The 21,540-nt window shown below is 45.7% G+C and overlaps 2 protein-coding genes across 2 annotated transcripts; both read left to right on the forward strand.

Annotated features, from left to right (window-relative positions):
- Positions 1–10,717: 10,717 nt before the first annotated feature.
- Positions 10,718–13,513, forward strand: LOC147219497 (uncharacterized). Its single transcript, XM_086173149.1, has 4 exons — positions 10,718–10,796; positions 10,894–11,221; positions 12,841–12,932; positions 13,029–13,513. The coding sequence occupies exons 1-4, from the start codon at positions 10,742–10,744 to the stop codon at positions 13,511–13,513; spliced, it is 960 nt and encodes a 319-aa protein (XP_086029275.1). The 5' UTR covers positions 10,718–10,741.
- A 5,208-nt stretch (positions 13,514–18,721) lies between these two features.
- LOC147219498 (uncharacterized) lies at positions 18,722–20,777 on the forward strand. Its single transcript, XM_086173150.1, has 5 exons — positions 18,722–18,859; positions 18,952–19,299; positions 19,458–19,544; positions 19,641–20,038; positions 20,748–20,777. Exons 1-5 carry the CDS (start codon positions 18,817–18,819, stop codon positions 20,775–20,777), a joined length of 906 nt encoding a protein of 301 aa, XP_086029276.1. The 5' UTR covers positions 18,722–18,816.
- The last annotated feature ends 763 nt before the right edge of the window (positions 20,778–21,540 follow it).

Here is a 21,540-nt window from a genome sequence, read left to right on the forward strand (position 1 = left end):
CGCTGTGGATCCACAGTGGTGGAAAGAGAAGAAGATGCTGTACAAAAACCCAAACTCAGATAAGTGACTGCTCTTCAAAGAGCAGGCAGGTGTCGTTCAAACACCGGCTTCATATCAGATGGATTCTGCTCCTTCCTGTCGGATCAGACTGGTTACAGCTGCTAATCAAACGCTGGGAGGAGTCTTGAGGAGCCACGAAGCAACATCCATGCCAGAGCAGCTGGGTGACGCTTCCACCAGGCAGTCACATGATGAAGGACTCCAACCTGAAGCAGAAACCAAACAGGAGCAGCTGCTGACAGGGTTGCAGGATCTCAGCGACAATTCCCCGTCTCAGTCAACCAACAACAGCCCAGATCTCCACCCAAGAGAGGACAAGATGGAATGTCATCAAGAGTAAAGACATCTCAACGTTGAAGACATCAGTATCTCAGATGTCTGTCCATCTATGAAGTGGCAGGTATTCTTTTTTTCTGAGAGTGAATCATCCTTCTCCATCTAACACAATTCTTGACATCCTCTTCTGTCATGACAACCAACTTCATGTCCTTTCACAACATAAATCGTGCTGTATTAATGATGATTTTTCTATACCTTTATTTAACCAGGTAAAAAGCCCATTGACATAAAGGGTGTCCTTGACAAGGGTTACCTGGCCAAGGAGGAAACGGCACAAACCAGAGCTGGTACACAAAACATGCAAACTGCACGGCAAGACATAATTTTCAAATACATTGTCCACCTGATTTCAATTCAAGGCCCGTCAAGACCATACCAAAGTCATTTCCTGGGATCTTTCACGACCTCCATAAATCTCCTAGAGGGATCGCTGGGATTCACTCCTGCGGGTAAATTCAGTGCTCAGTTCCCCTTCTAGCCAATAGAAGTGTCCACTGTACAAAAACCTCTGCAGGCAAAAACTCAGACCCTCACCTCCACCAGAGGGAGACACTTGATAGTGTCTGGGCGTCAGTATAATCACTACAGGGAGATCACAAATTCAGGGAGGACCTCAAGTGTAACAAAACTCTAGAAGAAAAGATCTTTTCTCATTAAAGTGCAGTACCCAAACCTGAAGAACAACTATCCTCCAACATGATGTCATCAGAGTATCATCACCTTCCTCTACTGTTCCTCCTCACTCTGAGAGGTAAGTTACTTCGCTGCTGAAGGACATTGTTTTCTTAATGTCAATCCGTTATCAAGAAGTTCCAACATGTTCTAACAAGGTTCTCTCTTCCTTCAGGTGTCAGCAGTGAAGAACTGACTCCAGTCAAGGAGGAAGAGATGGCTTTAGAAGGCAGCACCGTCACTCTGTCCTACAAATACCACAAAGAAGCAGGCATTGGTGATTCCTTCTTCTGGTATCGACAATATCCAGGAGAACCACCACAGTTCATCCTCTCACACTCAGGAACAAGAACAACACTGAAAAATCCAGTCCCTGGAGTGTCTGTGAAAGAGAGCAGTAACCAAAGACAAATGGACCTTCAGATCAGGTCTGCTGCAGTGACAGACTCTGCTGTGTACTACTGTGCCGTGAGGCCCACAGTGACAGGAAACTCCACACCTCTGTACAAAAACCTCTGCAGGAAACATACACAGTCCAACCTTCCTCCACCAGAGGGCGCTGTTAGTCACCAGGCACTGCTTGACTTCTGCTGTGCTTTCAACCACTGTGTCTCGAAGAAGTGCTGCTGTGAACAGAAGAGTTCTCAACCTGAAGACTGAACACCACAGTTCCTCCATGAGACTCCAACCCTGTTGCGAGATGGAACACTGGCTCTGGATTATTCCTGCTGCTCTGATCTTTGGTGAGATTTGACACACCAGCAGAACACAACTCCTTCCATTGAGACACCTTCATGTGAACAGAAATATCACATAAAATGGAAGTTTCCATAAGTATGAGTATCTGACTCTACCCAGGTACCTCTGTGGGTCTGCTGGTAGTTCTACTCTTGTCAAACGTCTTCATTCATTCATCCTCTGCTCTTCTTCCCCAGAGTGTCAAGGACAAGACAAAGTGTTCCAGCCAGCAGGAGACGTCATTGATACTGAAGGACAGACAGTCACTCTGAATTGTACATTTCAGACCTCCGACACACATCCCTACTTGTTCTGGTACAAACAGGAACTTGATGGCATTCCCAAGATGTTACTTCAAGGGGTCTTGAGTAAAACAGAAGATCCATCAGAAAGACAGAAGGATAGAATTAATGCAATCATTCGGAAGCCTTCATTTGATCTGGAGATCCAGAAGCTGCAGCTGTCTGACTCAGCTGTGTACTACTGTGCCATGAGGCCCACAGTGACAGGAAACTCCACACCTCTGTACAAAAACCTCTGCAGGAAACATACACAGTCCAACCTTCCTCCACCAGAGGGGGCTGTCAATTACCAGGCACTGCTTGACTTCTGCATTGCCTTCAACCACCGTGTCTCGAAGAAGTACTGCTGTGAACAGAAGAGTTCTCAACCTGAAGACTGAACACCACAGTTCCTCCTTGAGACTCCAACCGTGTTGCAGGGATGGAACACTGGCTGTGGATTATTCCTGCTGCTCTGATCTTTGGTGAGGTTTGACACACCAGCAGAACACAACTCCTTCCATTGAGACACCTTCATGTGAACAGAAATATCACATAAAATGGAAGTTTCCATAAGTATGAGTATCTGACTCTACCCAGGTACCTCTGTGGGTCTGCTGGTAGTTCTACTCTTGTCAAACGTCTTCATTCATTCATCCTCTGCTCTTCTTCCCCAGAGTGTCAAGGACAAGACAAAGTGTTCCAGCCAGCAGGAGACGTCATTGATACTGAAGGACGGAAAGTCACTCTGAATTGTACATTTCAGACCTCCGACTCAGTTGCCTACTTGTTCTGGTACAAACAGGAACTTAATGGCGTTCCCAAGATGTTACTTCAACAGGTCTTGACTAAAACAGAAGATCCATCAGAAAGACAGAAGGATAGAATTAATGCAATCATTCGGAAGCCTTCATTTGATCTGGAGATCCAGAAGCTGCAGCTGTCTGACTCAGCAGTGTACTACTGTGCCCTGAGGCCCACAGTGACAGGAAACTCCACACCTCTGTAGAAAAACCTCTGCAGGAAAAACCCTCAGACCCTCACCTCCACTAGAGGGAGACACTTGATAGTGTCTGGGTGTCAGTATAATCACTACAGGGAGATCACAAATTCAGGGAGGACCTCAAGTGTAACAAAACTCTAGAAGAAAAGATCTTCTTTTCTCATTAAAGTGCAGTACCCAAACCTGAAGAACAACTATCCTCCAACATGATGTCATCAGAGTATCATCACCTTCCTCTACTGTTCCTCCTCACTCTGAGAGGTAAGTTACTTCTCTGCTGAAGGACATTGTTTTCTAAATGTCAGTCAGTTATGAAGCTGTTCAAATATGTTCTAACAAGGTTCTCTCTTCCTTCAGGTGTCAGCAGTGAAGAACTGACTCCAGTGAAGACTGAAGGGTCTGCTTTAGAAGGCAGCACCGTCACTCTGTCCTACAAATACCACAAAGAAGCAGGTGGTGGTGATGTATTCTTCTGGTATCGACAATATCCAGGAGAACCACCACAGTTCATCCTCTCACACTCAGGAACAAGAACAACACTGAAAAATCCAGTCCCTGGAGTGTCTGTGAAAGAGAGCAGTAACAGAAGAAAAATGGACCTTCAGATCATGTCTGTTGCAGTGACAGACTCTGCTGTGTACTACTGTGCCGTGGAGCCCACAGTGACAGGAAACTCCACACCTCTGTACAAAAACCTCTGCAGGAAACATACACAGTCCAACCTTCCTCCACCAGAGGGCGCTGTTAGTCACCAGGCACTGCTTGACTTCTGCTGTGCTTTCAACCACTGTGTCTCGAAGAAGTGCTGCTGTGAACAGAAGAGTCTTCAACCTGAAGACTGAACACCACAGTTCCTCCTTGAGACTCCAACCGTGTTGCAGGGATGGAACACTGGCTGTGGATTATTCCTGCTGCTCTGATCTTTGGTGAGGTTTGACACACCAGCAGAACACAACTCCTTCCATTGAGACTCCTTTATGTGGACAGAAATATCACATAAAATGGAAGTTTCCAGAAGTATGAGTATCTGACTCTACCCAGGTACCTCTTTGGGTCTGCTGGTAGTTCCACTCTTGTCAAACGTCTTCTTTCATTCATCCTCTGCTCTTCTTCCCCAGAGTGTCAAGGACAAGACAACGTGTTCCAGCCAGCAGGAGATGTCATTGATACTGAAGGACAGACAGTCACTCTGAATTGTACATTTCAGACCTCCAACTTATTTCCCAACTTGCTCTGGTACAAACAAGAAGTCAACGATGTTCCCAAGATGTTACTTCAAAAGGTCTTGACTAAAACAGAAGATCGATCGGAAAGACAGAAGGAGAGAATTAATGCAATCTTTCGGAAGCCTTCATTTGATCTGGAGATCCAGAAGCTGCAGCTGTCTGACTCCGCAGTGTACTACTGTGCCATGAGGCCCACAGTGACAGGAAACTCCACACCTCTGTACAAAAACCTCTGCAGGAAAAACCCTCAGACTCTCACCTCCACTAGAGGGAGACTTTAAGTATGACTACATGTCAGGACTTGTTCTCTGTGCTGAGTCTTTTCTGCTGAAGAGTGAAAGACTCCCAGCTCTTCCAGTTTTCAGAAGTAGCCTCAGGGCGGGCGGATGTTTGATTCCAGCTTCGAAACATCAAGCTAAACCCAACTTATTAGGCTCTGCCACCATGGAAACACTGATTGTTATCATTGTTTGTTCATCTCTTGCAGGTGTGTTGCCGTTTCCAATGCTTTTTTTGTCTTTACTAAGTATTGTGTTCAGTTTAATCTCAACTCTAAATAGAAATTTTTTCCTTGAGCAGGTCACTCCTGGGAGGCTGAAATTACTGCAAGCAGTGATCAAGTGTTTTCATCAGAAGGCCGGACTGTCATTCTGTCCTGTAACTATTCAGTCGAAGCTAAAAATCTTCAGTGGTATCGACACAATCCTGGAACAGCTCCTCAGTTCCTCCTCCTCATCACAGATACAAGCTCTCCTCAAGTGGTAAAAGGTCAACCTCCAAACCCCCGAATGACTGCTTCCCTGACTGAGGGCAGAAAAGTAGTAAACCTGCAGATTTCCAAAGTTGAGCTGTCAGACTCAGCAGTGTACTACTGTGCCCTGAGGCCCACAGTGACAGGAAACTCCACACCTCTGTACAAAAACCTCTGTAGGAAAAACACTCAGACCCTCACCTCCACTAGAGGGAGACACTTGATAGTGTCTGGGTGTCGGTATAATCACTACAGGGAGATCACAAATTCAGGGAGGACCACAAGTGTAACAAAACTCTAGAAGAAAAGATCTTCTTTTCTCATTAAAGTGGAGTATCCAAACCTGAAGAACAACTATCCTCCAACATGATGTCATCAGAGTATCATCACCTTCCTCTACTGTTCCTCCTCACTCTGAGAGGTAAGTTACTTCGCTGCTGAAGGACATTGTTTTCTTAATGTCAATCCGTTATCAAGAAATTCCAACTTGTTCTAACAAGGTTCTCTCTTCCTTCAGGTGTCAGCAGTGAAGAACTGACTCCAGTCAAGGATGAAGAGATGGCTTTAGAAGGCAGCACCGTCACTCTGTCCTACAAATACCACAAAGAAGCAGGGGGTAGTGATTACTTCTTCTGGTATCGACAATATCCAGGAGAACCTCCAGAGTTCATCCTCTCACACACAGGAACAAGAAGGGGAGTAAACAATCCAGTCCCTGGAGTGTCTGTGAAAGAGAGCAGTAACCAAAGACAAATGGACCTTCAGATCAGGTCTGCTGGAGTGACAGACTCTGCTGTGTACTACTGTGCCGTGAAGCCCACAGTGACAGGAAACTCCACACCTCTGTACAAAAACCTCTGCAGGAAACATACACAGTCCAACCTTCCTCCACCAGAGGGCGCTGTTAGTAACCAGGTACTGCTTGACTTCTGCTGTGCTTTCAACCACTGTGTCTCGAAGAAGTGCTGCTATGAACAGAAGAGTTCTCAGCCTGAAGACTGAACACCACAGTTCCTCCTTGAGACTCCAACCGTGTTGCAGGGATGGAACACTGGCTGTGGATTATTCCTGCTGCTCTGGTCTTTGGTGAGATTCGGTATTACATTACATTGCAGTCCTTTGGCGGACGCTTCGATCCAAAGGGACTTACAAGAAGTGCAATTCAGTGAAGATCCAATTGTAGTCCATGTGTTCCAAAATTTGTTTGCTTTGACGGCAGGAATGTCAGAATACTGGCTATGTTTCTGTCCACAGATGGACATTGTCCTCTTGGCTTCACACTGTTTTTTTATGGTTTCATTTCTTCCACCTCCTTCCAGGACAAATAGGTGGAGACAAAATTTATCCTGCAGCATCTGAAGTCAGTGGAACAGAAGGAGAAGAAGTCGTACTCACGTGTAACTACGATGTGAGTTACAGCAATGTTTATCTTTCCTGGTACAAACATTCTTCTGACCTTCAGACGCCTGAGTTTATACTCTGGAAGGGAGCAAAAGGCTCTCAGGGTGAAAAGATTCTTAATCGTCGATATTCATCAACCACATCGGGATCATGGACCAAACTCATCATCAAGCGTGTCACCCTGGAGGACTCAGCTCTCTACTACTGCGCTGTGGATCCACAGTGGTGGAAAGAGAAGAAGATGCTGTACAAAAACCCAAACTCAGATAAGTGACTGCTCTTCAAAGAGCAGGCAGGTGTCGTTCAAACACCGGCTTCATATCAGATGGATTCTGCTCCTTCCTGTCGGATCAGACTGGTTACAGCTGCTAATTAAACGCTGGGAGGAGTCTTGAGGAGCCACGAAGCAACATCCATGCCAGAGCAGCTGGGTGACGCTTCCACCAGGCAGTCACATGATGAAGGACTCCAACCTGAAGCAGAAACCAAACAGGAGCAGCTGCTGACAGGGTTGCAGGATCTCAGCGACAATTCCCCGTCTCAGTCAACCAACAACAGCCCAGATCTCCACCCAAGAGAGGACAAGATGGAATGTCATCAAGAGTAAAGACATCTCAACGTTGAAGACGTCAGTATCTCAGATGTCTGTCCATCTATGAAGTGGCAGGTATTCTTTTTTTCTGAGAGTGAATCATCCTTCTCCATCTAACACAATTCTTGACATCCTCTTCTGTCATGACAACCAACTTCATGTCCTTTCACAACATAAATCCTGCTGTAATAATGATGATTTTTCTATACCTTTATTTAACCAGGTAAAAAGCCCATTGACATTGAGGGTGTCCTTGACAAGGGTTACCTGGCCAAGGAGGAAACGGCACAAACCAGAGCTAGTACACAAAACATGCAAACTGCACAGCAAGACATAATTTTCAAATACATTGTCCACCTGATTTCAATTCAAGGCCCTTCAAGACCATACCAAAGTCATTTCCTGGGATCTTTCACGCCTTCTATAAATCTCCTAGAGGGATCGCTGGGATTCACTCCTGCGGGTAAATTCAGTGCTCAGTTCCCCTTCTAGCCAATAGAAGTGTCCACTGTACAAAAACCTCTGCAGGCAAAAACTCAGACCCTCACCTCCACCAGAGGGAGACACTTGATAGTGTCTGGGCGTCAGTATAATCACGACAGGGAGATGACAAATTCAGGGAGGACCTCAAGTGTCACAAAACTATAGAAGAAAAGATCTTCTTTTCTCATTAAAGTGCAGTACCCAAACCTGAAGAACAACTATCCTCCAACATGATGTCATCAGAGTATCATCACCTTCCTCTACTGTTCCTCCTCACTCTGAGAGGTAAGTTACTTCGCTGCTGAAGGACATTGTTTTCTAAATGTTAGTCAGTTATGCAGCTGTTCAAATATGTTCTAACAAGGTTCTCTCTTCCTTCAGGTGTCAGCAGTGAAGAACTGACTCCAGTCAAAGATGAAGAGATGGCTTTAGAAGGCAGCACCGTCACTCTGTCCTACAAATACCACAAGGATGCAGTGGGTAATGATTACTTCTTCTGGTATCGACAATATCCAGGAGAACCTCCAGAGTTCATCCTCTCACACACAGGAACAAGAACAACACTGAAAAATCCAGTCCCTGGAGTGTCTGTGAAAGAGAGCAGTAACAGAAGAAAAATGGACCTTCAGATCAGGTCTGCTGCAGTGAAAGACTCTGCTGTGTACTACTGTGCCGTGAAGCCCACAGTGACAGGAAACTCCACACCTCTGTACAAAAACTTCTGCAGGAAACATACACAGTCCAACCTTCCTCCACCAGAGGGCGCTGTTAGTCACCAGGCACTGCTTGACTTCTGCTGTGCTTTCAACCACTGTGTCTCGAAGAAGTGCTGCTGTGAACAGAAGAGTTCTCAGCCTGAAGACTGAACACCACAGTTCCTCCTTGAGACTCCAACTGTGTTGCAGGGATGGAACACTGGCTGTGGATTATTCCTGCTGCTCTGGTCTTTGGTGAGGTTTGACACACCAGCAGAACACAACTCCTTCCATTGAGACACCTTCATATGAACAGAAATATCACATAAAATGGAAGTTTCTATAAGTATGAGTGTCTGTCTCTACCCAGGTACCTCTGTGGGTCTGCTGGTTGTTAACCTTTTGTTGAACATCTTCATTCATTCATCCTCTGCTCTTCTTCCCCAGAGTGTCAAGGACAAGACAAAGTGTTCCAGCCAGCAGGAGACGTCATTGATACTGAAGGACGGAAAGTCACTCTGAATTGTACATTTCAGACCTCCGACTCACATCCCTCCTTGTTCTGGTAGAAACAGGAACTTGATGGCATTCCCAAGATGTTACTTCAAGGGGTCTTGTCTAAAACAGAAGATCCATCGGAAAGACAGAAGGATAGAATTGATGCAATCATTCAGAAGCCTTCATTTGATCTGGAGATCCAGAAGCTGCAGCTGTCTGACTCAGCTGTGTACTACTGTGCCCTGAAGCCCACAGTGACAGGAAACTCCACACCTCTGTACAAAAACCTCTGCAGGAAACATACACAGTCCAACCTTCCTCCACCAGAGGGCGCTGTTAGTCACCAGGCACTGCTTGACTTCTGCTGTGCTTTCAACCACTGTGTCTCGAAGAAGTGCTGCTGTGAACAGAAGAGTTCTCAACCTGAAGACTGAACACCACAGTTCCTCCATGAGACTCCAACCCTGTTGCGAGATGGAACACTGGCTCTGGATTATTCCTGCTGCTCTGATCTTTGGTGAGATTTGACACACCAGCAGAACACAACTCCTTCCATTGAGACACCTTCATGTGAACAGAAATATCACATAAAATGGAAGTTTCCATAAGTATGAGTATCTGACTCTACCCAGGTACCTCTGTGGGTCTGCTGGTAGTTCTACTCTTGTCAAACGTCTTCATTCATTCATCCTCTGCTCTTCTTCCCAAGAGTGTCAAGGACAAGACAGAGTGTTCCAGCCAGCTGGAGACGTCATTGATACTGAAGGACAGACAGTCACTCTGAATTGTACATTTCAGACCTCCGACACACATCCCTACTTGTTCTGGTACAAACAGGAACTTGATGGCATTCCCAAGATGTTACTTCAAGGGGTCTTGAGTAAAACAGAAGATCCATCAGAAAGACAGAAGGATAGAATTAATGCAATCATTCGGAAGCCTTCATTTGATCTGGAGATCCAGAAGCTGCAGCTGTCTGACTCAGCTGTGTACTACTGTGCCCTGAGCCCCACAGTGACAGGAAACTCCACACCTCTGTACAAAAACCTCTGCAGGAAACATACACAGTCCAACCTTCCTCCACCAGAGGGCGCTGTTAGTAACCAGGTACTGCTTGACTTCTGCTTTGCTTTCAACCACCGTGTCTCGAAGAAGTGCTGCTGTGAACAGAAGAGTTCTCAACCTGAAGACTGAACACCACAGTTCCTCCTTGAGACTCCAACCGTGTTGCAGGGATGGAACACTGGCTGTGGATTATTCCTGCTGCTCTGGTCTTTGGTGAGGTTTGACACACCAGCAGAACACAACTCCTTCCATTGAGACACCTTCATGTGAACAGAAATATCACATAAAATGGAAGTTTCCATAAGTATGAGTATCTGACTCTACCCAGGTACCTCTGTGGGTCTGCTGGTTGTTAACCTTTTGTTGAACATCTGCATTCATTCATCCTCTGCTCTTCTTCCCCAGAGTGTCAAGGACAAGACAAAGTGTTCCAGCCAGCAGGAGATGTCATTGATACTGAAGGACAGACAGTCACTCTGAATTGTACATTTCAGACCTCCAACTCACTTGCCTACTTGTTCTGGTACAAACAGGAACTTAATGGCGTTCCCAAGATGTTACTTCAAGGGGTCTTGACTAAAACAGAAGATCCATCTGAAAGACAGAATGAGAGAATAAATGCAATCATTCGGAAGCCTTCATTCGATCTGGAGATCCAGAAGCTGCAGCGTTCTGACTCAGCAGTGTACTACTGTGCCCTGAGGCCCACAGTGACAGGAAACTCCACACCTCTGTGCAAAAACCTCTGCAGGAAAAACACTCAGACCCTCACCTCCACTAGAGGGAGACACTTGATAGTGTCTGGGCGTCAGTATAATCACTACAGGGAGATCACAAATTCAGGGAGGACCACAAGTGTCACAAAACTCTTGAAGAAAAGATCTTCTTTTCCCATTAAAGTGCAGTACCCAAACCTGAAGAACAACTATCCTCCAACATGATGTCATCAGAGTATCATCACCTTCCTCTACTGTTCCTCCTCACTCTGAGAGGTAAGTTACTTCACTGCTGAAGGAAATTATTTTCATAATGTCAATCAGTTATGAAGCTGTTCCAACATGTTCTAACAAGGTTCTCTCCTCCCTTCAGGTGTCAGCAGTGAAGAACTGACTCCAGTCAAGGATGAAGAGATGGCTTTAGAAGGCAGCACCGTCACTCTGTCCTACAAATACCACAAGGTTGCAGTGGGAAGTGATTACTTCTTCTGGTATCGACAATATCCAGGAGAACCTCCAGAGTTCATCCTCTCACACTCAGGAACAAGAGAAGGAGTGAACAATCCAGTCCCTGGAGTGTCTGTGAAAGAGAGCAGTAACCAAAGACAAATGGACCTTCAGATCAGGTCTGCTGCAGTGACAGACTCTGCTGTGTACTACTGTGCCGTGAGGCCCACAGTGACAGGAAACTCCATATCTGTGTACAAAAACCTCTGCAGGAAACATACACAGTCCAACCTTCCTCCACCAGAGGGCGCTGTTAGTCACCAGGCACTGCTTGACTTCTGCTGTGCTTTCAACCTCTGTGTCTCGAAGAAGTGCTGCTGTGCACAGAAGAGTTCTCAGCCTGAAGACTGAACACCACAGTTCCTCCTTGACACTCCAACCGTGTTGCAGGGATGGAACACTGGCTGTGGATTATTCCTGCTGCTCTGGTCTTTGGTGAGGTTTGACACACCAGCAGAACACAACTCCTTCCATTAAGACACCTTCATGTGAACAGAAATATCACATAAAATGGAAGTTTCCATAAGTATGAGTATCTGACTCTACCCAGGTACCTCTGTGGGTCTGCTGGTTGTTAACCTTTTGTTGAACATCTTTATTCATTCATCCTCTGCTCTTCTTCCCCAGAGTGTCAAGGACAAGACAACGTGTTCCAGCCAGCAGGAGACGTCATTGATACTGAAGGACAGACAGTCACTCTGAATTGTACATTTCAGACCTCCGACTCAGTTGCCTACTTGTTCTGGTACAAACAGGAACTTAATGGCGTTCCCAAGATGTTACTTCAAAAGGTCTTGACTAAAACAGAAGATCCATCGGAAAGACAGAAGGATAGAATTAATGCAATCATTCGGAAGCCTTCATTTGATCTGGAGATCCAGAAGCTGCAGCTTTCTGACTCAGCTGTGTACTACTGTGCCCTGAGGCCCACAGTGACAGGAAACTCCACACCTCTGTACAAAAACCTCTGCAGGAAAAACCCTCAGACTCTCACCTCCACTAGAGGGAGACTTTAAGTATGACTACATGTCAGGACTTGTTCTCTGTGCTGAGTCTTTTCTGCTGAAGAGTGAAAGACTCCCAGCTCTTCCATTTTTCAGAAGTAGCCTCAGGGCGGGCGGATGTTTGATTCCAGCTTAGAAACATCAAGCTAAACCCAACTTATTAGGCTCTGCCACCATGGAAACACTGATTGTTATCATTGTTTGTTCATCTCTTGCAGGTGTGTTGCCGTTTCCAATGCTTTTTTTGTCTTTACTAAGTATTGTGTTCAGTTTAATCTCAACTCTAAATAGAAATTTTTTCCTTGAGCAGGTCACTCCTGGGAGGCTGAAATTACTGCAAGCAGTGATCAAGTGTTTTCATCAGAAGGCCGGACTGTCATTCTGTCCTGTAACTATTCAGTCGAAGCTAAAAATCTTCAGTGGTATCGACACAATCCTGGAACAGCTCCTCAGTTCCTCCTCCTCATCACAGATACAAGCTCTCCTCAAGTGGTAAAAGGTCAACCTCCAAACCCCCGAATGACTGCTTCCCTGACTGAGGGCAGAAAAGTAGTAAACCTGCAGATTTCCAAAGTTGAGCTGTCAGACTCAGCAGTGTACTACTGTGCCCTGAGGCCCACAGTGACAGGAAACTCCACACCTCTGTACAAAAACCTCTGTAGGAAAAACACTCAGACCCTCACCTCCACTAGAGGGAGACACTTGATAGTGTCTGGGTGTCGGTATAGTCACTACAGAGATCACAAATTCAGGGAGGACCTCAAGTGTAACAAAACTCTAGAAGAAACGATCTTCTTTTCTCATTAAAGTGCAGTACCCAAACCTGAAGAACAACTATCCTCCAACATGATGTCATCAGAGTATCATCGCCTTCCTCTACTGTTCCTCCTCACTCTGAGAGGTAAGTTACTTCGCTGCTGAAGGACATTGTTTTCTTAATGTCAATCTGTTAGCAAGAAGTTCCAACTTGTTCTAACAAGGTTCTCTCTTCCTTCAGGTGTCAGCAGTGAAGAACTGACTCCAGTCAAAGATCAAGAGATGGCTTTAGAAGGCAGCACCGTCACTCTGTCCTACAAATACCACAAAGAAGCAGGGGGTAGTGATTACTTCTTCTGGTATCGACAATATCCAGGAGAACCTCCAGAGTTCATCCTCTCACACTCAGGAACAAGAAGGGGAGTGAACAATCCAGTCCGTGGAGTGTCTGTGAAAGAGAGCAGTAACCAAAGACAAATGGACCTTCAGATCAGGTCTGCTGCAGTGACAGACTCTGCTGTGTACTACTGTGCCGTGAAGCCCACAGTGACAGGAAACTCCACACCTCTGTACAAAAACCTCTGCAGGAAACATACACAGTCCAACCTTCCTCCAACAGAGGGCGCTGTTAGTAACCAGGTACTGCTTGACTTCTGCTTTGCTGTCAACCACTGTGTCTCGAAGAAGTGCTGCTGTGAACAGAAGAGTTCTCAACCTGAAGACTGAACACCACAGTTCCTCCTTGAGACTCCAACCGTGTTGCAGGGATGGAACACTGGCTCTGGGTTATTCCTGCTGCTCTGGTCTTTGGTGAGATTCGGTATTACATTGCATTGCAGTCCTTTGGCGGACGCTTCGATCCAAAGGGACTTACAAGAAGTGCAATTCACTGAAGATCCAATTGTAGTCCATGTGTTCCAAAATTTGTTTGCTTTGACGGCAGGAATGTCAGAATACTGGCTATGTTTCTGTCCACAGATGGACATTGTCCTCTTGGCTTCACACTGTTTTTTTATGGTTTCATTTCTTCCACCTCCTTCCAGGACAAATAGGTGGAGACAAAATTTATCCTGCAGCATCTGAAGTCAGTGGAACAGAAGGAGAAGAAGTCGTACTCACGTGTAACTACGATGTGAGTTACAGCGATGTTTATCTTTACTGGTACAAACATTCTTCTGACCTTCAGACACCTGAGTTTATACTCTGGAAGGGAGCAAAAGGCTTTGATCACCAAAATATTCCTGATCGTCGATATTCATCAACCACATCGGGATCATGGACCAAACTCATCATCAAGCGTGTCACCCTGGAGGACTCAGCTCTCTACTACTGTGCTGTGGATCCACAGTGGTGGAAAGAGAAGAAGATGCTGTACAAAAACCCAAACTCAGATAAGTGACTGCTCTTCAAAGAGCAGGCAGGTGTCGTTCAAACACCGGCTTCATATCAGATGGATTCTGCTCCTTCCTGTCGGATCAGACTGGTTACAGCTGCTAATCAAACGCTGGGAGGAGTCTTGAGGAGCCACGAAGCAACATCCATGCCAGAGCAGCTGGGTGACGCTTCCACCAGGCAGTCACATGATGAAGGACTCCAACCTGAAGCAGAAACCAAACAGGAGCAGCTGCTGACAGGGTTGCAGGATCTCAGCGACAATTCCCCGTCTCAGTCAACCAACAACAGCCCAGATCTCCACCCAAGAGAGGACAAGATGGAATGTCATCAAGAGTAAAGACATCTCAACGTTGAAGACGTCAGTATCTCAGATGTCTGTCCATCTATGAAGTGGCAGGTATTCTTTTTTTCTGAGAGTGAATCATCCTTCTCCATCTAACACAATTCTTGACATCCTCTTCTGTCATGACAACCAACTTCATGTCCTTTCACAACATAAATCCTGCTCTTTTTATGATGATTTTTCTATACCTTTATTTAACCAGGTAAAAAGCCCATTGACATTGAGGGTGTCCTTGACAAGGGTTACCTGGCCAAGGAGGAAACGGCACAAACCAGAGCTGGTACACAAAACATGCAAACTGCACAGCAAGACATAATTTTCAAATACATTGTCCACCTGATTTCAATTCAAGGCCCTTCAAGACCATACCAAAGTCATTTCCTGGGATCTTTCAAGACTTTCATAAATCTCTTAGAGGGGTCGCTGGGATTCATTCCTGCGGGTAAATTCAGTGCTCAGTTCCCCTTCTAGCCAATAGAAGTGTCCACTGTACAAAAACCTCTGCAGGAAAAAACTCAGACCCTCACCTCCACTAGAGGGAGACACTTGATAGTGTCTGGGCGTCAGTATAATCACGACAGGGAGATCACAAATTCAGGGAGGACCTCAAGTGTCACAAAACTCTAGAAGAAAAGATCTTCTTTTCTCATTAAAGTGCAGTACCCAAACCTGAAGAACAACTATCCTCCAACATGATGTCATCAGAGTATCATCACCTTCCTCTACTGTTCCTCCTCACTCTGAGAGGTAAGTTACCTCGCTGCTGAAGGACATTGTTTTCTAAATGTTAGTCAGTTATGCAGCTGTTCAAATATGTTCTAACAAGGTTCTCTCTTCCTTCAGGTGTCAGCAGTGAAGAACTGACTCCAGTCAAGGATGAAGAGATGGCTTTAGAAGGCAGCACCGTCACTCTGTCCTACAAATACCACAAGGATGCAGTGGGTAATGATTACTTCTTCTGGTATCGACAATATCCAGGAGAACCTCCAGAGTTCATCCTCTCACACACAGGAACAAGAACAACACTGAAAAATCCAGTCCCTGGAGTGTCTGTGAAAGAGAGCAGTAACAGAAGAAAAATGGACCTTCAGATCATGTCTGCTGCAGTGACAGACTCTGCTGTGTACTACTGTGCCGTGGAGCCCACAGTGACAGGAAACTCCACACCTCTGTACAAAAACCTCTGCAGGAAACATACACAGTCCAACCTTCCTCCACCAGAGGGCGCTGTTAGTCACCAGGCACTGCTTGACTTCTGCTGTGCTTTCAACCAACGTGTCTCGAAGAAGTGCTGCTGTGAACAGAAGAGTCTTCAACCTGAAGACTGAACACCACAGTTCCTCCTTGAGACTCCAACCGTGTTGCAGGGATGGAACACTGGCTGTGGATTATTCCTGCTGCTCTGATCTTTGGTGAGGTTTGACACACCAGCAGAACACAACTCCTTCCATTGAGACTCCTTTATGTGAACAGAAATATCACATAAAATGGAAGTTTCCAGAAGTATGAGTATCTGACTCTACCCAGGTACCTCTGTGGGTCTGCTGGTAGTTCTACTCTTGTCAAACGTCTTCATTCATTCATCCTCTGCTCTTCTTCCCCAGAGTGTCAAGGACAAGACAACGTGTTCCAGCCAGCAGGAGATGTCATTGATACTGAAGGACAGACAGTCACTCTGAATTGTACATTTCAGACCTCCAACTTATTTCCCAACTTGCTCTGGTACAAACAAGAAGTCAACGATGTTCCCAAGATGTTACTTCAAAAGGTCTTGACTAAAACAGAAGATCGATCGGAAAGACAGAAGGAGAGAATTAATGCAATCTTTCGGAAGCCTTCATTTGATCTGGAGATCCAGAAGCTGCAGCTGTCTGACTCCGCAGTGTACTACTGTGCCCTGAGCCCCACAGTGACAGGAAACTCCACACCTCTGTACAAAAACCTCTGCAGGAAACACACTAAGTCCCTCACTTCCACTAGAGGGAGACTTTAAGTATGACTACATGTCAGGACTTGTTCTCTGTGCTGAGTCTTTTCTGCTGAAGAGTGAAAGACTCCCAGCTCTTCCAGTTTTCAGAAGTAGCCTCAGGGCGGGCGGATGTTTGATTCCAGCTTAGAAACATCAAACTAAACCCAACTTATTAGGCTCTGCCACCATGGAAACACTGATTGTTATCATTGTTTGTTCATCTCTTGCAGGTGTGTTGCCGTTTCCAATGCTTTTTTTGTCTTTACTAAGTATTGTGTTCAGTTTAATCTCAACTCTAAATAGAAAATGTTTCCTTGAGCAGGTCACTCCTGGGAGGCTGAAATTACTGCAAGCAGTGATCAAGTGTTTTCATCAGAAGGCCGGACTGTCATTCTGTCCTGTAACTATTCAGTCGAAGCTGAAAATCTTCAGTGGTATCGACACAATCCTGGAACAGCTCCTCAGTTCCTCCTCCTCATCACAGATACAAGCTCTCCTCAAGTGGTGAAAGGTCAACCTCCAAACCCCCGATTGACTGCTTCCCTGACTGAGGGCAGAAAAGTAGTAAACCTGCAGATTTCCAAAGTTGAGCTGTCAGACTCAGCAGTGTACTACTGTGCCCTGAGGCCCACAGTGACAGGAAACTCCACACCTCTGTACAAAAACCTCTGTAGGAAAAAACACTCAGACCCTCACCTCCACTAGAGGGAGACACTTGATAGTGTCTGGGTGTCAGTATAATCACTACAGGGAGATCACAAATTCAGGGAGGACCTCAAGTGTAACAAAACTCTAGAAGAAAAGATCTTTTCTCATTAAAGTGCAGTACCCAAACCTGAAGAACAACTATCCTCCAACATGATGTCATCAGAGTATCATCACCTTCCTCTACTGTTCCTCCTCACTCTGAGAGGTAAGTTACTTCTCCGCTGAAGGACATTTTTGTCTTAATGTCCATCTGTTATCAAGAAGTTCCAACATGTTCTAACTAGGTTCTCTTCTCCCTTCAGGTGTCAGCAGTGAAGAACTGACTCCAGTCAAGGATGAAGAGTCAGTTTTAGAAGGCAGCACCGTCACTCTGTCCTACAAATACCACAAAGAAGCAGGCGGTGGTGATTACTTCTTCTGGTATCGACAATATCCAGGAGAACCTCCAGAGTTCATCCTCTCACACACAGGAACAAGAACAACACTGAAAAATCCAGTCCCTGGAGTGTCTGTGAAAGAGAGCAGTAACCAAAAACAAATGGACCTTCAGATCATGTCTGCTGCACTGACAGACTCTGGTGTGTACTACTGTGCCGTGAGGCCCACAGTGACAGGAAACTCCACACCTCTGTACAAAAACCTCTGCAGGAAACATACACAGTCCAACCTTCCTCCACCAGAGGGCGCTGTTAGTCACCAGGCACTGCTTGACTTCTGCTGTGCTTTCAACCACTGTGTCTCGAAGAAGTGCTGCTGTGAACAGAAGAGTTCTCAACCTGAAGACTGAACACCACAGTTCCTCCATGAGACTCCAACCGTGTTGCGAGATGGAACACTGGCTGTGGATTATTCCTGCTGCTCTGATCTTTGGTGAGGTTTGACACACCAGCAGAACACAACTCCTTCCATTGAGACTCCTTCATGTGAACAGAAATATCACATAAAATGGAAGTTTCCATAAGTATGAGTATCTGACTCTACCCAGGTACCTCTGTGGGTCTGCTGGTAGTTCTACTCTTGTCAAACGTCTTCATTCATTCATCCTCTGCTCTTCTTCCCCAGAGTGTCAAGGACAAGACAAAGTGTTCCAGCCAGCAGGAGACGTCATTGATACTGAAGGACGGAAAGTCACTCTGAATTGTACATTTCAGACCTCCGACTCAGTTGCCTACTTGTTCTGGTACAAACAGGAACTTAATGGCGTTCCCAAGATGTTACTTCAACGGGTCTTGACTAAAACAGAAGATCCATCAGAAAGACAGAAGGATAGAATTAATGCAATCATTCGGAAGCCTTCATTTGATCTGGAGATCCAGAAGCTGCAGCTTTCTGACTCAGCTGTGTACTACTGTGCCCTGAGGCCCACAGTGACAGGAAACTCCACACCTCTGTACAAAAACCTCTGCAGGAAAAACCCTCAGACTCTCACCTCCACTAGAGGGAGACTTTAAGTATGACTACATGTCAGGACTTGTTCTCTGTGCTGAGTCTTTTCTGCTGAAGAGTGAAAGACTCCCAGCTCTTCCATTTTTCAGAAGTAGCCTCAGGGCGGGCGGATGTTTGATTCCAGCTTAGAAACATCAAGCTAAACCCAACTTATTAGGCTCTGCCACCATGGAAACACTGATTGTTATCATTGTTTGTTCATCTCTTGCAGGTGTGTTGCCGTTTCCAATGCTTTTTTTGTCTTTACTAAGTATTGTGTTCAGTTTAATCTCAACTCTAAATAGAAAATGTTTCCTTGAGCAGGTCACTCCTGGGAGGCTGAAATTACTGCAAGCAGTGATCAAGTGTTTTCATCAGAAGGCCGGACTGTCATTCTGTCCTGTAACTATTCAGTCAAAGCTGAAAATCTTCAGTGGTATCGACACAATCCTGGAACAGCTCCTCAGTTCCTCCTCCTCATCACAGATACAAGCTCTCCTCAAGTGGTGAAAGGTCAACCTCCAAACCCCCGATTGACTGCTTCCCTGACTGAGGGCAGAAAAGTAGTAAACCTGCAGATTTCCAAAGTTGAGCTGTCAGACTCAGCAGTGTACTACTGTGCCTTGAGGCCCACAGTGACAGGAAACTCCACACCTCTGTACAAAAACCTCTGTAGGAAAAACACTCAGACCCTCACCTCCACTAGAGGGAGACACTTGATAGTGTCTGGGTGTCAGTATAATCACTACAGGGAGATCACAAATTCAGGGAGGACCACGAGTTTAACAAAACTCTAGAAGAAAAGATCTTCTTTTCTCATTAAAGTGCAGTACCCAAACCTGAAGAACAACTATCCTCCAACATGATGTCATCAGAGTATCATCACCTTCCTCTACTGTTCCTCCTCACTCTGAGAGGTAAGTTACTTCTCTGCTGAAGGACATTGTTTTCTAAATGTTAGTCAGTTATGAAGATGTTCAAATATGTTCTAACAAGGTTCTCTCTTCCTTCAGGTGTCAGCAGTGAAGAACTGACTCCAGTCAAAGATCAAGAGATGGCTTTAGAAGGCAGCACCGTCACTCTGTCCTACAAATACCACAAAGAAGCAGGGGGTAGTGATTACTTCTTCTGGTATCGACAATATCCAGGAGAACCTCCAGAGTTCATCCTCTCACACTCAGGAACAAGAAGGGGAGTAAACAATCCAGTCCCTGGTGTGTCTGTGAAAGAGAGCAGTAACCAAAAACAAATGGACCTTCAGATCATGTCTGCTGCAGTGAAAGACTCTGCTGTGTACTACTGTGCCGTGAGGCCCACAGTGACAGGAAACTCCACACCTCTGTACAAAAACCTCTGCAGGAAACATACACAGTCCAACCTTCCTCCACCAGAGGGCGCTGTTAGTAACCAGGTACTGCTTGACTTCTGCTTTGCTTTCAACCACCGTGTCTCGAAGAAGTGCTGCTGTGAACAGAAGAGTTCTCAACCTGAAGACTGAACACCACAGTTCCTCCTTGAGACTCCAACCGTGTTGCAGGGATGGAACACTGGCTGTGGATTATTCCTGCTGCTCTGGTCTTTGGTGAGGTTTGACACACCAGCAGAACACAACTCCTTCCATTGAGACTCCTTCATGTGAACAGAAATATCACATAAAATGGAAGTTTCCATAAATTAGAGTATCTGACTCTACCCAGGTACCTCTGTGGGTCTGCTGGTTGTTAACCTTTTGTTGAACATCTGCATTCATTCATCCTCTGCTCTTCTTCCCCAGAGTGTCAAGGACAAGACAAAGTGTTCCAGCCAGCAGGAGATGTCATTGATACTGAAGGACAGACAGTCACTCTGAATTGTACATTTCAGACCTCCGACACATATCCCAACTTGTTCTGGTACAAACAGGAACTTAATGGCGTTCCCAAGATGTTACTTCAATGGGTCTTGACTAAAACAGAAGATCCATCTGAAAGACAGAATGAGAGAATAAATGCAATCATTCGGAAGCCTTCATTCGATCTGGAGATCCAGAAGCTGCAGCGTTCTGACTCAGCAGTGTACTACTGTGCCCTGAGGCCCACAGTGACAGGAAACTCCACACCTCTGTACAAAAACCTCTGCAGGAAAAACACTCAGACCCTCACCTCCACTAGAGGGAGACACTTGATAGTGTCTGGGCGTCAGTATAATCACTACAGGGAGATCACAAATTCAGGGAGGACCACAAGTGTCACAAAACTCTTGAAGAAAAGATCTTCTTTTCCCATTAAAGTGCAGTACCCAAACCTGAAGAACAACTATCCTCCAACATGATGTCATCAGAGTATCATCACCTTCCTCTACTGTTCCTCCTCACTCTGAGAGGTAAGTTACTTCACTGCTGAAGGAAATTATTTTCATAATGTCAATCAGTTATGAAGCTGTTCCAACATGTTCTAACAAGGTTCTCTCCTCCCTTGAGGTGTCAGCAGTGAAGAACTGACTCCAGTCAAGGATGAAGAGATGGCTTTAGAAGGCAGCACCGTCACTCTGTCCTACAAATACCACAAGGTTGCAGTGGGAAGTGATTACTTCTTCTGGTATCGACAATATCCAGGAGAACCTCTCGAGTTCATCCTCTCACACTCAGGAACAAGAGAAGGAGTGAACAATCCAGTCCCTGGAGTGTCTGTGAAAGAGAGCAGTAACCAAAGACAAATGGACCTTCAGATCAGGTCTGCTGCAGTGACAGACTCTGCTGTGTACTACTGTGCCATGAGGCCCACAGTGACAGGAAACTCCATATCTGTGTACAAAAACCTCTGCAGGAAACATACACAGTCCAACCTTCCTCCAACAGAGGGCGCTGTTAGTCACCAGGCACTGCTTGACTTCTGCTGTGCTTTCAACCTCTGTGTCTCGAAGAAGTGCTGCTGT

The sequence above is a fragment of the Fistularia commersonii genome, chromosome 25 (assembly GCF_037954325.1).
Source record: "Fistularia commersonii isolate RoL2024-O1a breed Wild chromosome 25, RoL_Fcom_v1.0, whole genome shotgun sequence".
Lineage (NCBI taxonomy): Eukaryota > Metazoa > Chordata > Actinopteri > Syngnathiformes > Fistulariidae > Fistularia > Fistularia commersonii.

What these genes read in the sequence shown, in the direction of transcription:
- LOC147219497 (XM_086173149.1), top strand. Translation starts at nt 10,742, where the DNA reads ATGATGTCATCAGAGTATCATCACCTTCCTCTACTGTTCCTCCTCACT. An exon ending in GTTCCTCCTCACTCTGAGAG is followed by an intron (nt 10,797 to 10,893) that starts GTAAGTTACTTC and finishes TCCTCCCTTCAG; the next exon opens with GTGTCAGCAGTGAAGAACTG. An exon ending in GTTCCTCCTCACTCTGAGAG is followed by an intron (nt 12,933 to 13,028) that starts GTAAGTTACTTC and finishes CTCTTCCTTCAG; the next exon opens with GTGTCAGCAGTGAAGAACTG.
- LOC147219498 (XM_086173150.1), top strand. Translation starts at nt 18,817, where the DNA reads ATGGAAACACTGATTGTTATCATTGTTTGTTCATCTCTTGCAG. An exon ending in TGTTTGTTCATCTCTTGCAG is followed by an intron (nt 18,860 to 18,951) that starts GTGTGTTGCCGT and finishes TTCCTTGAGCAG; the next exon opens with GTCACTCCTGGGAGGCTGAA. An exon ending in AGGGCGCTGTTAGTAACCAG is followed by an intron (nt 20,039 to 20,747) that starts GTACTGCTTGAC and finishes AAACCTCTGCAG; the next exon opens with GAAAAACACTCAGACCCTCA.